We start from the raw sequence: 17,486 nt of genomic DNA on the forward strand, positions 1-17,486 counted from the left end.
TATGAGTCATTTTGCTAAAAACAAAATTATTCAAAACAATGTAGAATAAAAAGACCACAATAAAAACATACAATCAAGATAGAATAAAATAGTATTGAAACTCCATTACAGAGTAGAATTTCTGCAGTAAAAAGAAGAACTGTTCTTTTTACAAAGATTAAAAATAAATCAACCGGCTGGAAATAGCATCAAAAATAAACACAATTTTAACCTGACCATAGAAAAAGGCCAGGGAAGGGGGTGAAAGAACCTTTCTAGAAGGGTCTTGGACAAGGAGCCAAACAACCGCACTATTAGTTTGGCATACCCCACAGGGCTTGCATATCTTGAACAGCAAATGCTATCCTTTTACATCCACTGCTAAATTTCTCTCTCTCTCTCACTCACACTCACACACACACACACCCACGCACACACTTCATATATATATATGAAGAGTGTGTGTGTGTGTGTGTGTGTGTGTGTGTGTGTGTATGTATGAAATTTAGCAGTTATATATACATAACCACCACCTTTGAACCAAATCTAGAAATGCTGTATGGCAGTGCAATTTCTTCCACATTTTTAGGCAGAGTCATTTAAAAAAATCATGAAAGAATGCTGTATCTTGGGCCCGGTTTACTTCACTTTATCTCAATAGCAAGTCCTTTAAAGGCAATGCGTCTCTGAGGGAGGGCAGGATGCCTCCTTGTCTCAAAGAGGCAATTATTAGACCTCTTCTAAAGAAGCCTGCGTTAGTTCCCTCAGAGTTGAGCAATTATAGGCCTGTTTCCAACCTCCCATGGCTGGGCAAGGTAATTGAGAGGGTGGTGGCCTCTCAGCTCCAGGCGGTCTTGTAGGAAATGGATTATCTAGACCCATTTCAAACTGGTTTTCGGGCGGGCTATCGGGTGGAGACTGCCTTGGTCAGCCTGATGGATGATCTCCAACTGGGAATTGACAGAGGAAGTATGACTCTGTTGGTCCTTTTGGATTTCTCGGCGGCTTTCGATACTATCGACCATAGTATCCTTCTGAAACGTCTGAGGGTGTTGGGGGTGGGAGGCACTGTTTTACAGTGGTTCCGCACATATCTCTCGTATAGATTCCAGATGGTGTCGATTGGAGATTGTTGCTCTTCGAGATCTGAGCTTAAGTATGATGTCCCTCAAGGCTCCGTACTTTCTCCAATGCTTTTTAACATCTACATGAAACCGCTGGGAGAGATCATCAGGGGATTTGGAGCTGGGTGTTACCAGTATGCTGATGACACCCAGATCTACTTCTCCATGTCTACTTCTTCAGGAGCTGGCATATCCTCCCTAAATGCCTGCTTGGAAGCAGTAATGGGCTGGATGAGGGAGAATAAACTTAAGCTGAATCCAGATAAGACGGAGGTACTTATTGTGCGGGGTCAGAACTCCAGAGATGATTTTGATCTTCCTGTTCTAGATGGGGACACACTTCCCCAAAAGGAACAGGTTCACAGTCTGGGAGTACTTCTGGATTCACACCTCTCCCTGGTTTCTCAGGTTGAGGTGGTGGCCAGGGAAGCTTTTTATCAGCTTCGGCTGATATGCCAGTTGCGCCCATCTCTTGAGATGAACGACCTCAAAACAGTGGTACATTTGTTGGTAACCTCCAGACTTGACTTTTGTAATGTGCTCTACGTGGGGCTGCCTTTGTACGTAGTCCGGAAACTTCAGCTGGTTCAGAATGAGGCAGCCAGGTTGGTCTCTGGGTCATCTCGGAGAGACCATGTTACTCCTTTACTGAGGGAGTTACACTGGCTGCCAATAGGTTTCCGGGCAAAATACAAAGTGCTAGTTATAACTTATAAAGCCCTAAACGGCTTAGGCCCCGGGTATTTGAGAGAACGTCTTCTTCATTATGAGCCTCACCATCCATTGTGGTCATCCGTGGAGGTCCGTCTCCAGTTGCCGCCAGTTCGTCTGGTGGCCACATGGTGATGGGCCTTCTCAGTTGCTGCCCCGGGACTATGGAATGCGCTCCCTATTGAGATACTATCCTCCCCATCTCTGACAATTTTTAAAAAATACTTAAAAACCCATCTTTTCACTCAGGCTTTTCCAGCTTTTTAATAGGTTTTTAATTCTGTGATTGACTTTTAAATTGTTAGTTTGTAATTGTTATGTGTTTTTATATGTATTTTTAACTGTTTTATCATTGTGAACCGCCCAGAGACACTAGCTGAGGTGGTATAAAAGTGTAATAAATAAATAATAAATGAATAAATAAGAGATCTATGCAGATGTTATCGAGCACAGTGGTGTTATCAGGTGTTATCGAGCACAGATGTTACAGCACTGACGCAAGGAAGAAGTCCCACCCCAGAGCTGTCACCCCCCCCCACCAGATGCCTGCTCACGGTTAGGGCACTATTTGTCTGAAGTGGGAAGCCCCATAACCATGATGGCTGGGTGCTTCTCTGAGTGGCAAACTGGACTGCCCAAGGTTGCTGCTCATGGAAGTGTCAGCCATCACAGTTACATCTCTTCCCCTTTCAGACAAACAGCACCGTAACTGTGTGAGTGGCCCGCTGGAGGGGATGAGTGGCAACTCCAGGGCAAGACTTTCTCCCAACTTTGGAGTTGTAACCATGAGCACCATTGAGCTTGACCAATATCTGAACAGGGCTAGTGTCTTTCTTTACTGCACTATCAGTTCTAGTACTGTTAGCCACATGGACCCAGCCAAACAGTATAGCGAGGGGAAGTGCTGGATATGTTACCACCCCTCAAACCTATTGTAAGCATTTTGACATTAAAACTGGATCTCCACATTTCTAACACATCAGGTCTCAGTGTGGTTAACCAGAAAAAAATTTGTGGGGGTGGGACAAAAAAAGCAAAATGCATTTCAGGGAGGCAGGTTTTATGCCATGTGTTAGAGAACTAGCGGTATAGTTAATATTAACACTCCTACTTTAAAAAAGTAAACTCTGTTTATTTCTTCCTCACCCCCTAGTTCCACCATGACACACAAAAGTGAGGCAATGGAGAACTGCTGTGTGTGCGTGTACATATGATGATAATGCAATGCACTCTGAATATGTAAACTGCCCATCTTTTGAAGTAACCATAGGGACCAGCAGCAATAGTGGGAAGACAGGTTGGGGTACACTCCTTCTTTGAGGGGGTGCTTGTCTCCCTTGTAGCCCTTCCCAGATCTTCATACATGGTGCTTGTAAGGTTAACGCCTCCCGCCCCTGGATATAATTATATTTTATCAACAAGATGGTAGAAATACATATAATTAAATAATTTTTAAAAAGATAATAGAATGAAAAACTATTCAAAATATTTACTAAAATTACCCTCAGTTTCCTTTGCTTTCCGCACCTTTCAACAGTGTGCCAGCATACTAAGATATAGATCTGTCAACACCAATAAAACCCCTGACAGGAGGTTTTAAAAGTGAGGTCAGACGCAGTAATCTTAAGAGAGAGAATGAAAGCACAACACAGCGGGAGATATAGCTATGAAAACCTAAACATGCAGTGATGGGTTATATGTGTTTTGTTGATTACAGCTATTAGGTTACAGTATTAACTCTGTGGTTAGCTGTATATTTTTATTGCCATTACAAAATTGTAGTGCAGAAATATTAGAATTTAAGATTTAAACCACAGTTTCTTCCACATATATTGAATAAGCAGCCAATCCAATCCAAAACCCATTTAAGATGGAATAGCAGGATTTAAATGGATTATTCCTAAATACTGACCTGCACACTGTTCCCTTGCCTTATCTGGGTATGTTATTAGCCTCAAATGAAGAGTCAATATTTTTTAAAACAATGATCAAGTAAGAAAACATTTCTAAAGCACTATGCATACTGATACTACTTTTTGATGCTGTAATAGAATTAGAAAGAGATTCTTTGCTTGCAGGAGGCTTAAAATCTTTGTCAAACGATGGGGGGGGGGGTGCAGGGAGAGAGAGAGAGAGAGAGAGAGAAGACAAATGAAGGAGACATATTGCAAATACAATTCCAGAAATGCTAGATACTGCTAAGAGACAAGAAGCTATAGGAAGGATAAATGGATGCATGAGATGTGAAAGAAGGTTCTGGGATGAGTAAGGGTGAAAGAAGTTGAGACTGCAAGAAGGAATGTAACAGTAAATTATGGAAAAGAGACCAGCAGTGGAAGCCCTTAATGTAGCCTTGCTACCAAACTGGTCAGTCTGAGGGCCTCTTCTGACATAATGTGATTCTATAACTTTCTGGCCTCTTGAATGTCTTGGTCACATCCAAGGCATTCCACACATCACACAGCAAGGAATCAGGTATTGCCAACCACCAAGCGTATATTCAACAGGGAGGCAAACCCCAGCTCTCAAATTGTTTACCATAAAAGTGGTACTAAGGGGATCTAGAATTAAGCTCCTAGGATGATCATGGAGCCAGTTTTGAGGATGACACATTTCGCTTAAATGTTTTCATACATTTGTTTCTAGCAATAGTGATGATACTATTGGGGTCATTCAAAAAACCATGCAATAGGTTAAAACATTTTTTTTGGAAGGGCTCCCAATTGATCTTCTAAAGAGTATCTACACAACAATATGCATGAGATATAAGGGGATTAACACACCTCTGTGGAATCCCACCAACAAGTACACAATTCATCTCACTGCTGCAAGTGATATTAATAACCATGTACAGGGGCGTAGCTAGGGGAGAGGGGGCCCATGTTCACCCCTCTCCCTGGTGGCCCCTCGGAGTGAGGGCAATAATCAAGAAAATAGGGAGTGGTGAAGCTGGGGGCCCTCAGAAGCTGGGGGGCCTGGGTTCTGTGAACCCATCCATTCAGTTATAGCTACACTCCTGACCATGTAGCACAATCCTAAGCATGTTCACAAAGAAGTATGGCCCACTGAGTTCAATAGGACTAACACCCTAGGAAATGTGCTTAGGACTGAAGCCTTAAAGTACTGTTGCAAAGTATGATACCAAGAAAACATACAATAGAATGAGTTAATCTTTCCCTCACTGGGGTCAATTTGACTCAGATAAGTGGGGAAAGAAATTATACAACTTTGATTTCAACCTTCTACATCTTCTAGTGAGCCCTCAGCCTTAATGAGGTAAATTGCCTGGAGATGATTCATTTTCCACATTTCTAATTTTTGGTAAATTGCAGTGAATACTTTTGATGGTGTTGAGGTAGTTTTGTACCCCTAAAAGAACTGAATAAGAAACTTAAACTAACCACCACCACCTGTTCAGACATTTTTGTATGATCAATACAAAATCACCACTGTTGATCCAATTAATTCTGCTAGTGATTTATTCCTATGCTACCAAAGAGAAATGCATTACAAATTGCAATGCAAAACTTGTATGCAGTGTACTCTGTGAGTGCAACTTGTTCTGGCCATAGGGAACTATGGGGGAAAAAACAAATCCCATGGTTCCCCATGGGTAGTTCCTAGGGATACCAAAGTGGGTTGTGTGGTTGGACATTTTTGGTGCTACTTACTACCCAACCCACAAAAAGGAATGGGTAAGCGGGCAATTTTAAACAATTTTTAACCTTTCCCCCAAACCCCCATAGGATCCTATGGCTGAAACACTAGAAACTTTTCAAATTGTTTTGTTGAAACAGCTGGCTCGGATGCTGATTTGACCAAACGTTTCAGCCGTTTTGCATTTCATTTTGAGTTCGAAACAGAACACAAAATCAGTTTTGTGCAAATCCCTAACTTTGGGACATGTTTTGACCAGCTGAGGGTTAAGAAGATAGAGGTATGAACATGTTTCCTTATGCTTCTATCTTGGTTAATTGAGGGAGAAAGTGAGACTTAACATTGGGCTCTTCACCCACAGAATGACCCAAACTTCACAATTTGCTGTACACACAAATATACCAGCAAGTCAAATGGTGATTCAGCCATCAAGTATTGCCCTTCTTCTCATGTTCCAGGTGGGCTGTTCACCAAGTTATGAAAATATTTTAAAGCAGAATACATATATTTATACATATGTATACCCAACTTTCACTTTATCAAAAACAACTGTAACCTTTTTAACAACAGTTGTAAAACTGTTCCAGGGATTAGATAGGGTTGGTACATTGATTATATAATGGACGTTAGCAAATAGATGCCTCCCCAAAGCAGACTCTTCCCTAGTTCAAAGCAAACCACTCTGAAAACCTACAAAATGGCTCCTCGCCACCCGTTCCAGATCTTGCTCCAGGAATGAAAAATGCATGCTTGTATTAATACAATGAAAGCACCTTTTAACCACTCCCATTGCTTTTAAATGTGATATCTGCCTTTACCCTTATACTAGGGATGGGAGTAGGTTTTCAATGATAAATGAAATGCAAAGGACCATTTGAAAAGATCCTCACCCATGTGTACCCAGCAGAAGAGTTTTTTTGTTTTGTTATTTTTCAGACCTCTATAGAGATACTAAGGAGAGTTCCCTCAAAACTAAAATAGTATATTATTTTTAAGAGTGGTATTTCTAGCACAATCAATTGATGAAATAACTTTAAGCCCTGGAAATTTAAAACTGTCCGATTGCTGAGAAATTATGGATAGTTTCTTCATAAAACACTATCAACAGCTAGTAAATGGTGCTAAGATTATCCTCTTAGCATGCATGGCTGCATACACCTAGGGCAGTTGTTCATGTGAGAAAGACAATTTCCCATTGCTTAGTGCAGTGGGGTTTAAATGATGTGCTCTGCTAAAGAAAAGTGAACTTGCTTCAGCAACAGAAAGCATTTCTCAAATGCCTAATTCAATTTTATGTGGTCATATTAATCCAAAAATCTTTACACAGTTTATTTGCAGGCAACGTTGCACAGGGCTTCATGGGTGTGAGTGTGCATGTGGGTATGACAGTGCCATAACTATTGCCTGAATACCCACCAAAGCTCAGTGGGGAGATGGTGCTTATGGGCTCCCCAAAGCAAATGCTCAACTGGAAAGAGGCAACTTCTCCGCTGAGTATTGGCTTCCAGTATTAGCAGTAATTTTCAATAAAGCACACATACATCTATACATGCACATTTTTAATGCAAGTGACATATCCATAGTCTCCAGTGGCCAAGGTGATTGGTTCTCTTACCCTTCACAGCTCCCCTTCTCTGTCTATAGACACGCACCCTCACTTTCCCTGCCCACTCCTTACCTACCCATGTACCATGAGTCATATTCTTTCTTTCCCTCTATTAAAGCAATATTCTGCAATTGACAAAGCACTTCATCATGTGTGGGAAGTACTATCGCAAATAAGATGTTGTCCCTTGTGTTGATGATGCATTGAATTTTTAATTTAATAAAATAAATGTTACTGATGCATTAGATCAGACAGGCAAATAATGGTTCCATAATGTGTGTAATTGGCATAGTTCAACCTGCTCACAATAAATTCACAGAATTTGGGTTTTGGAGTTGGCAAAGTTTCATTTTGACCTTGCAGCGTCATGCACGTGCAAGTTAAAGATGCATGCCACATTAAAACAAACAATAGCTCCATTGACTTGGCTAGCCCTATCATGGATCACCTCACCTCCTATGAACTCTCCTTATTTCTGGAATACTCCCACAGAAGCTAAGGCCAGCCCAGCTCATACAATCAGAAAAACCAAGTGGTAAAGCATTTTCTGAACTGGACCATTTCTGGTTGCAAAAGTGGGGATTAAAATTGCACATTTGAATGATTCCTCCAGAAAAACCTATTCTTATCTACAAACTGGCATATTAAAGAGAGGGCCACCCTGTCCCCTATCATTAGACTTCTATGAGCAGAGAGGGTTTTTTAATCATGGGGAAAACATTGAAACATGAAAGCCCTATTTTCCACACTTTACAGCCTGAAGTGTTATAACCTGGGGGATCTGTTTCCTCTTAATTCTGCAGAGTGTACACAATTATTTGAAGATAATAATTCAAAAAGAAGCTGTTTGATAACTGTGTATATGAGTAAAATATACATTATTTACCCCAGAACACAGAAAGTCAAGCTAGTAGTCCAGGGGTAAATGTATCTTTCCAGCCTCAAATAAATGGTTCTACTGTTTTATTAATGTCTTCCCCCCGCCAATGCAGCAGTACTGAATTGATAAGAGTCCAGAAGGAGTAGAATGGATTGTACCATGACAGAGTTCAGGAGGGAAATAACATTTAAAAAATACTTTTAAATTAAATGCTAAAAACACCTTGCAAACAGAAATCCAGCACAGTGGGCAAAGGGCTGTTCAAGAATATTTTCCTCTAGTGTGCTAGTTTCCTGTTTGCAGGGAGGCTTTACGTGAGGAGAACATTCAAAAATGGGAGCCCCCAGCTGTAGACTGAAGAGGAACAGTCCATTATAGCACCTCACTCCCACTTCAATTTGCTGCATGTGTAGACCCAGCCTTCCGTTGTTCCTATTAACTACTGATAGGGCATATACAATATATGTGAGTTTGGAAATTGAACTTGTGTAGGTCTTACATTTTTAAAACTTCAGATTCAGAAGCACTGACATTAAGCAGCTGGCCTGACTTCACTCACAGCAGGCCACAAGTTCATCTAATGATTTCCCATGTAATTCTGTTACAAATTCAAAAGCAGTGCCTGTGGTTTCAGCAATCCCATCCAATGGAATGACTGTAATGATTGAACTCCCCAGTGCTGGATGCTAAGGAGCTCATTTGGAGGGTAGGGGGTAGAACAGCAGCAAAAACATCATTTATGACAGTGTCTGCCTTTGGTTTCACTTTCAAGGCCTATGCCTTGAATAGAGGATAACGTATGGACATATGAACCTGTTTTATATTGCTCAATCTAAGCCAATGTTTCTGCCTTTCCCAGCCCTATTTTTGGAAAGCCCTTTTAAACTGAAAATTCCAAAGATGATGATGATGATGATGATTTTTACATTTATATCCCGCTCTTCCTCCAAGAAGCCCAGAGCAGTGTACTATATACTTGAGTTTCTCCTCACAACAACCCTGTTAAGTAGGTTAGCTGAGAGAGAAGTGACTGGCCTAGAGTCACCCAGCAAGTCTTATGGCTGAATGGGGATTTGAACTCGGATCTCCCCGGTCCTAGTCCAGCACTCTAACCACTACACCACGCTGGCTTCCAAAGAAGGAACTCTGGAGCCTACAGCATGCAAACAGATCTGAAATCTCTCCCCTGCTGCTTCTCTCGCGCTACTGTTAGAAGCTGGTCTTGTTCCCAGGCTTTGCAAGAGTTTCCTCCACAGCAAAAGCCTGCCGCACTTCCAGGGTGCATGATTGTACTTTCTGTTGCACCTTAACCTGATGCATGTGAGTAAGTTGCTAATGACTTGAGAAGCAATGCCTGCAGTACACTCCACTTTAAAAGCAAAGATTGAAAGGACAAAGGAAAGAAGGATGGATTCTGGATCATTTACCTGCAGTTTCTTTCTCTCCTGTAGCTAGTTCTCCATTGATTCCATTCTCTTTGGTTCTGGAATATGAGCTCTGTTGCCCACGTGCACCATATCCTCCATCTTCATCCTCTCTGTATGGAAATCCATTGGCACTTCTCACCAGTCCTTCACCTGTGCCACTTTGCTCCTTGATCTCTGGGGAATGTGAGTGTGATGAAGCCTCTGCTATCTGACTTGAGGTCCAATGCGGTGCCTTAGCTTCGTCCTTCCTATCATCAGCCATGTTGATTCTCCTTTACAGTTTTTCCTGGAATAAGAAACAAAGAAAATACCACTAATGAACTGAACAGGAGCTGAAATAGGAACTGACATGATAGCTATCTCCCTAACAGTACAACTTAAATCCTTAGAAGACTAGAAGCAAATACTGACACATGCAATTTATGACGATACCATGCCACTCTTAGGGTGTGAAGGAGGCAAGAAAATCCTGGAAGGTTTGAAAGTTGACTTCAGTGCAACAATGGAGCAAGTGCTTCATCATAGCAACAATAATAAAGCTGTGTATCCTGCTCCTCTCTTAAAAGTCAAGACATGGGCTATCCCATATGATCCTCACACAACCCTATACGGTAGGTTACCTTGACTGACTCAACTTCACCCCCTACGATGTTAACCTGACAAGTCGTCTCCCTGCCAGGTCCCCAACATTCTATCCACTGCACCACACTGGCTAATATTACGAAGTATAGCATATTTAGGAATACAATAAAACCTTTAATTTTTATTTTAAATGCAGAATGAATTTTACATCTTCTATTAAAACCAGTCTGGTGCTTCCATCACTTGGTCACCAATTTACTGGAACTGGAAGTTCAACATAGCGAAGGGACACAGGAACTTCACTAGCCTCTCCACAGCTCCCTGACTGGCTTCTCCACAACAAATGAAGCAGCCTCTGAAATCCAGTGGATCCTTCACTGCTGTCAGAAGGAATGCCCACCCAGGCTTTGTTAGAATAAAGGGAGAAAAGAAGGGAAGCCATGTTCATCAGGTCATTAGGCAGTCAGTATTTACCAAAGTAGTCCCAACGCCAGGTGTTTATATACCAATGCCAGAAGTGCTTGGAGTGTCGAAGCAGAAGTGCTCAGAGTTCTTGGTTGTTAATGAAAATATAGATACAGTGGGCATAACAGAAACCTGGTGGAATTGTGAGAACCAGTGGGACACTGTTCTTCCTGGATACAAATGCTACAGAAAGGACAGGGAGGGGTGGATTAGGGGTGAAGTAGCACTGTAGGTTAAAGAAGGGATAGAATCCAGCAAGCCAGAAAACCTAGGAGGACCTCCACAGAAACATTATTGGCAACAATACGAGGCCTGAAAGGTAGGGATGTGCATGAACCGGTTCGATGCTCCTTTTATGGAGTGCCGAACTGGTTCGGCAATCTGGCGTTCAAGCCGGTACAGATGAGGGGTTATTTTAAGGGGCAGGGAAGGTGCCCTTACCTTATTTATTTATTTATTTATTTATTTATTTATTTTATTTTATTTTATTTTATTTTATTTTTACATTTTTATATCCCGCTCTTCCTCCAAGGAGCCCAGAGCGGTGTACTACATACTTAAGTTTCTCCTCACAACAACCCTGTGAAGTAGGTTAGGCTGAGAGAGAAGTGACTGGCCCAGAGTCACCCAGCTAGTGGCACATGTGTGTCAGCCACTTCTGGTATGATGCTTACTGGGACCTCAGGGGGGGTATGTTGCAGCCCCTCACCAGCAGTTTTGGGGAGTGTGCTGGTGGGGGAAAGTGGCGGGGAAGGTAAGGGCCCCCTCCCTGCCTCTTTCCAAACCTGAGATATTCCTGCAGTTCTTCCCCCTCTGTCTAATCGCTGAAGTAAATCTGGATTCCTACACCTATACACCTGCATCCCTACACTTATAATGCAGCAAAGGAGGCATTGCTATTCTAAGTTATCAAATAAATTGTGATCCCACGCATCAGAATATCTGACTGAACAGTTGCTTGCTTGTTCCCCCCCTTTTTAATAAATAAAGTCTCTCTGAAGCAGTGATTGAAATCAAACTGGTTCAGGAGGTGAACATGGCCAGGACCTCAGCATGAACTGTCAAACACTTCCTTGTCAAACCTCCGTGAGCTAGAGATTCCTTCTGAACACACAACACTGCTCTATATTCAACCCATGGCTCTTCAAGGTCTTACCCGAGATTCTTCCAACTGGAAACATCAAGGGTTGAACCAGGGACCTTATGCACACAAGTACCGATGTTCTGCCACAGCTACAGCCCTTCTCATGTCAATAACTTTGATTTAAATATTATTGTTTATCACCAGTACAACAGATCCCAACTCTTTTAAACATTAATTTTCAGTGTCTCTGCTTCCTGTTTTTCAACCTGTTTGGCAAAAGTAATGTTCACAAATGCAAGGTTTTCTGCTATATAAGCTACAGAAGTGTTTTATCTTTAAAATGCTCAATATGCAGTGTATTTTTCAACAGCATCCAGAAACAGGAACAGAAATAGCCTCAATATGTACAATAAGGGGTTACTGAGAGGAAAGTGGATTAATTCATTCTCATCTCTATTATTTGTAAAACACTTTTCCACTTCAGAATGTTGGAGAAATACCCAGATCACATCACAATATGTCTCTCCATGTTTTGTATGAGATGACTACCTGTCTAGAATATTCTCCCAAACGCAGATTGATATGCTAAGAGAATGACAGATCCAATCATTTCCAGCTGTAGTAATTATTACAAATGTTTCACTAAACACTCATTCTTTTAATGAACTGCAGAGATAATCAGTTGATAAATAACTTTGTAGTTATATTATTCTAAACAATATCAGGTTGAAAAAATGAGAAGGTGCACAGCAGAAGGGAAGGCAAAACCCAGCTGTGGGCCACGTTTTGAAATGATGAATTCAAAAGATGTACATAAGCTCAGCCTGCCTTTTCCAATAAAACAAAACACGTTTCTTTTCCAAACTGCTATGACTCTACTTGAAATGATTAGTTTCTATGGTTACTGTGAATTCTGACTTTAACACTTTTCTATTCTAGCAGCGACTAACTACGACATTCTACTTTAAGGCCATGATCCTCTGATCCTCATGGATGGCAATGCCCACTGAATGGATGGTTGCATGATTAGCTTAGACTGTTTGAAGAGAGCACATGAGTTGAGTTCCCCCTCACACCCAAAGAGATCAGTGCTGTAAAAATGTGCGTATTTGCATCTGTGCGTACAAATACAGATTCAGTACATATTATCTCAAACACAGCACAAGTTGATGGATGCTGATGTTTTATACTGTGCCACATCTTTTTGTGCATGTGGGACTGTGTCCAGCAAATGAAGCTACCATATACTGAGACCACCAGTCCATTGATTCTAGCCCGATCCCGCCTCCTTTGTCTTCTGGAAGTTCTCGAATGTCTCAGGTAGGGTCTTTCTCAGCCCTACTATCTGAGAACCCTTTTAGTACATGATGCCAGAGATTGAATAAAAGCGTGTGTAAGTAAGGCATCTGCAATTGAGCCAAGACCCCTCTTCAATAAGGGATTGTCCTTGTTGGATTGTGGCACAGGTCCATATTAATACAAACTTACTGGCCCTATCCAACCCCAGCACAGTACCTCCAGTTAGTGTTGCTGGTGTCTATCTAATGTTTCTTTTTAGCTTGTGAGCCCGTTGGGGATAGGGAGCCATCTTATTTATTATTTCTCTATGTAAATCACTTTGGAAACTTTTGTTGAAAAGCGGTATATAAGTATTTTAACATTTATTTATAAGTTTTAATAGTTTTAATGCTGTTTTAAAATGTTATTTTAAAATTTTTAAATTGTTGTAATGTGTCCCCCCCCGCCCCGCCCCGCCCCATTTTTGTCTTAATGAATGTTTTACTTTGTTTTTATTCTGTTGTAAACCGCCCAGAGACGTAGGTTTTGGGTGGTATAAAAATGTTTTAATAAATAATAAATAAAGTATTTGCCGTTGCTTGATATCCAAAGTGATACAGACACACTGCGAAGAGCTTTCCCATTACTACTGTGTTTCCACATGTGAGGGGAGAGCAATTTTGTGCGATCCTTAGTGCCCCTGGACATGGCCTGTGTGTTCCGAAATTATGTTGCTGAGGGTCATGCAGTCCTCAGGAACATATTCTTGGAAGACCCCCATACGTTCGGGTGTAGCAGAAGTGAGGAAGCTCTCTGGCTGCATTAAGAGCGGCCACCCAGTGAGAGGACACAGCTCCTCTGTGTCATCACTAGGCTGCTGTTGAAGTCAGTCACTATTTCCATTTCTGCAGGAAAGAAGTCAGACTATTATCTGATGGAACTTTGCTATACAAAAATTGTATCATTTCAAGACTAAAAATACAACAAATACAAAAAAATTGGATGTTATGTAGAGAACTAAGGTAGAAATTCAGAAGCACAGGTAAATGTAAATGGATATATTAATTGATTCCTCCATCCAACTTCCAAGCATCTTGGGTCTTCATCTTCTTTTCCTGTTAGATGAAAAGTGTTCACAGAAATAAACTGTCTCGAAAGTAAATTTGGGGAAATATATTTTCTCACTGCAAAAGAATATATTTCTTTATAGAGCCCCTGGTGGCGCAGTGGTAAAACTGCTGCCCTGTAACCAGAAGGTTACAAATTCGATCCTGACCAGGGGCTCAAGGTTGACTCAGCCTTCCATCCTTCCGAGGTCGGTAAAATGAGTACCCAGAATGTTGGGGGCAATATGCTAAAATCATTGTAAACCGCTTAGAAAGCTCCGGCTATAGAGCGGTATATAAATGTAAGTGCTATTGCTATATGATTACTTCTGAAATATATCAATTTCAGTCATTTCTATCCAAGTGTAATCACATAAGAAATATAGGGCAAATGACAAATATGCTTGCAGAGGTGCCCTGCTGGGGGCAGCTTGAAGAGCAGATCTTAACCCTGAATGCCTGCAGCTGCCTTGGTTAACCATGTGGCTGACTGGAACTTCCATCTCAGCTGGAACAATGACATAACAGGCATGAATAAATATGGGGAGAGCTCCAGTGGGAAACTGGGTACAATGGGCAAGAGGGAGGCCAGAAGAGCAACATCAGCGGAGAAAGACGTTTTGGAGACGGGGATGGATTGTGCAGGGACTGGAACATAAAGGGAGGGCAGGGACTCTGCAGCAGCACGGAATAGTTTCCCATGGAAGCACTTTATTTTCTTGAAATATTTATATTCTGCTTTTCTTGTACAATCCCAAGTAGCTAACACAATGCTAAGACTGGACAAGGGCCCAAGAATCATGGGATCATTACCACTCGCCTAAACAGCTTAGCAAATAGGAAATACTAAGGCAATATCCTCCTAAAATGGCTATCCATTTAAAATTAACAACAAACCCAGCATGGAAACTACAAAAATAGTAACAGTAGACAGATTCAAAACAGTCAGCAAAAGTGATTAAAAGCCTTGCAAATCAAATGGGTTTTAAATGCCTGCTAGAAAACGACAGAGGCGTGGGCGTTGAATCTTTCCAGGAGGAAGTTTCAAAAATGCAGCACCACCACCAGTGAGAAGGCTCTGCTGGTAGTGCTCATCCACTGAATCTGTGTCAGAGGTAGGCACAAGAGCAGGGCCTGGGATGCAGAATGTAGGGCCTGGGGGTCAGCTCATTTGGGCAAAGGTGGGCCTCACATTAACTTGTTTCCATGTCATGTGGGTTGTAAATGGCTTTAACAATTGTACTTTAAATTGGGCCTGGAAACTAACTACAAATGCAGCTGGTACAAAATTGGTGTTAGCCCCATAGCACCCACCAACATCCTTGGGGCCACATTTTCCACCAGCTGAAGCTTCCAAACCATTTTTAAGGGCAATCCCATGTGTAAAATGTCTGCCATTTAATAAAAGAGGAAGGATGGCAATCAAAGGTGTAAATGGTTGACCTACAGAATAGATACCTATATAGACATAGGCTGACTCTATTAACTATGCTTTTATATAAAAATATACAAACCAGAAAAGCCAAAGCTTCTCGAGTACTTTTAGCTCTCAGACAATAGATCAGATCTACATATGGCCTTCAAACATTAGTCAAAGGATCACACACTTTCTCCCTCTCCTTACTATTTATTATTATTTAAAATATTTACACCCCACAAAATGCCATTGTGGCTGGGGATTATGGAAGCTGAAGTCCAACATCTAGGGGCCCAGGTTTGACAACCCCTGCGCTAAACCTGTTATAACCTATGCGGGTATCAAAGCTTGCAGGATGATAATGAAACTTGAGGGAGTGGGGAAGGAGGACAAAAGGAACATTTGTGAACATCTAGACACTGGGGGAAACTGGGATGTTACCTTGGCAATAATATACTCAAGGCTGAGATCCACAAGAGTGTGGTTGAGGAAAAAGAGAACAGCAGTGGTTAGTAACAGAGACCAACAGGGAGTTTTTCCCCTTTAAATTTTCCTGAAAGATAGCACCTGCATTTTCTTATTTAAAGCAAAACTCCACAGGAGGGTACCTCTTCTGACATGAATTCTGTTGCTGTTAATGTTTTGTAGTACAACTGTGCTTAAGCCAAAAGCTGCCTGTAGTCAAGAATGACCTTTTCTCATCAGAACTATTCCCTAGGAGGCCTCAACAACCTGTAACATCTTTGCTTGGATTATACTGAAATAATTTAAAGGGAATTAAATCTTTCTGTAAAGCATTCCTTGCACAGTATGAACAAAAGCAGATTTTTCTATTCTACATTAAGGTTTTACTTAAATAACTAAACATTATTTGCATTTTTATCAACTGTCTGATTATAAACGTAATTAATCCTGCCACCCACTGCCTCACGTTACTATCACTGCACTTCTGCAGAGATGGGAAAAACAAGAGAAAATCCTGTGTTTAGTCAGAAGATTTACCACTTTCCAAAAGAAAGCTCCAATTATCCCAGCATGAACAGGTGCTCCTGGAGAATTTATCCTTGGTTCTTTCACTTGTTCCTCAAATGGGCACCTTCTAATAATTAAATTATACTTCTGAAAGGGAAATCGGAGCCATCCTGTCTTTCCACCCATAGCTGGGGTTTCTTCAACCAAGCTTGAGAACAGGCGGCAACATTTCAGATTTCAGGAGAGAGCCAAAGATATTCTGTGTGTTGTTTGGCAGAGTTGTGGTGGTGGGGAAAGACATTTCAGCAACATTTAAAGGCCTATTCCTGGATACAGTCAAGGTCAAATTGCTTAGTGATGTTAGGAATCTGTATTGCGGTTTAAGAATATCCAGTCAACCATCGAAAAACCTTGGTTTAAGATGAGAGTTAGGATGCTTTCCATTTTCACTCATGCTCTAAAAAATGAGGAAATTGCAAGTTAAGGTGACCATCTTTACTTCCGTGCCATATAAGCTATAAACACTTTGTGCAGTCTCGTATATTATATTGCCTTAGAAATGAGGCAGCATGCACCCACACCTTATTTGCAACTACACTCCATGCTCTTGCTTGTGAGTAGACCCACACCTTGCTACTGAGAAAATCTTGCATGCTTGGTTATCAACAGACCTATTCTTACTCACCAGTAAGTTGTCAATATAGATCTTGGAATATTACTGATGAGTAGACCCTACACTTAGTCACAGGTAATGTTGAGGGTTTATTCATGTTTATGTCTGACTGTCATGAGTAGACTGCACCCTTAAAGTAGCAACTTTACTTAGGAGTAAACCTTACAGTCTCTTTCAAGAGTAAACCTACTCACAAAGAAGGGTGAAATCTATTCATAAGGTTGAGGGGCTACTCATGAGCAAGAATACACTGTCTACTTGCAAGTATATTCAAGGGTCAAAGACCAAGGCAAGGTTGGGGTGCATGGAACCACATTTCTAAAGCAGAATAACATATGAGACTGTACAAAGTCTTTACAGAGAGTTCAGTTAAGCCAGGGCTGCTCAAGTCCGGCCCTCCTGCAGATGTTGGCCTACAATTCCCATAATACCTGGCTATTGGCCATTGTGGCTGGGGATTATGGAAGTCGTTCAAAAACAACTTGGGGGCCTAAGTTGAGCAGGCTGGAGTTCAACAAACTAGGG

General features: G+C 41.4%; 1 protein-coding gene across 25 annotated transcripts in view; it reads right to left on the reverse strand.

Annotated features, from left to right (window-relative positions):
- LOC128339534 (microtubule-associated protein 2-like) overlaps positions 1-17,486 on the reverse strand; it is a 415,175-nt gene that overhangs the window by 132,515 nt on the left and 265,174 nt on the right. For all 25 annotated transcript variants that reach the window (XM_053283640.1, XM_053283637.1, XM_053283635.1 and 22 more), the window contains one exon: positions 9,385-9,670. In XM_053283640.1, the coding sequence (XP_053139615.1) occupies positions 9,385-9,646 (262 nt within the window). In that variant the 5' untranslated portion in view covers positions 9,647-9,670. The remainder of the gene's footprint in view (positions 1-9,384; positions 9,671-17,486) is intronic.

The sequence above is a fragment of the Hemicordylus capensis genome, chromosome 1, assembly GCF_027244095.1.
Source record: "Hemicordylus capensis ecotype Gifberg chromosome 1, rHemCap1.1.pri, whole genome shotgun sequence".
NCBI lineage: Eukaryota > Metazoa > Chordata > Lepidosauria > Squamata > Cordylidae > Hemicordylus > Hemicordylus capensis.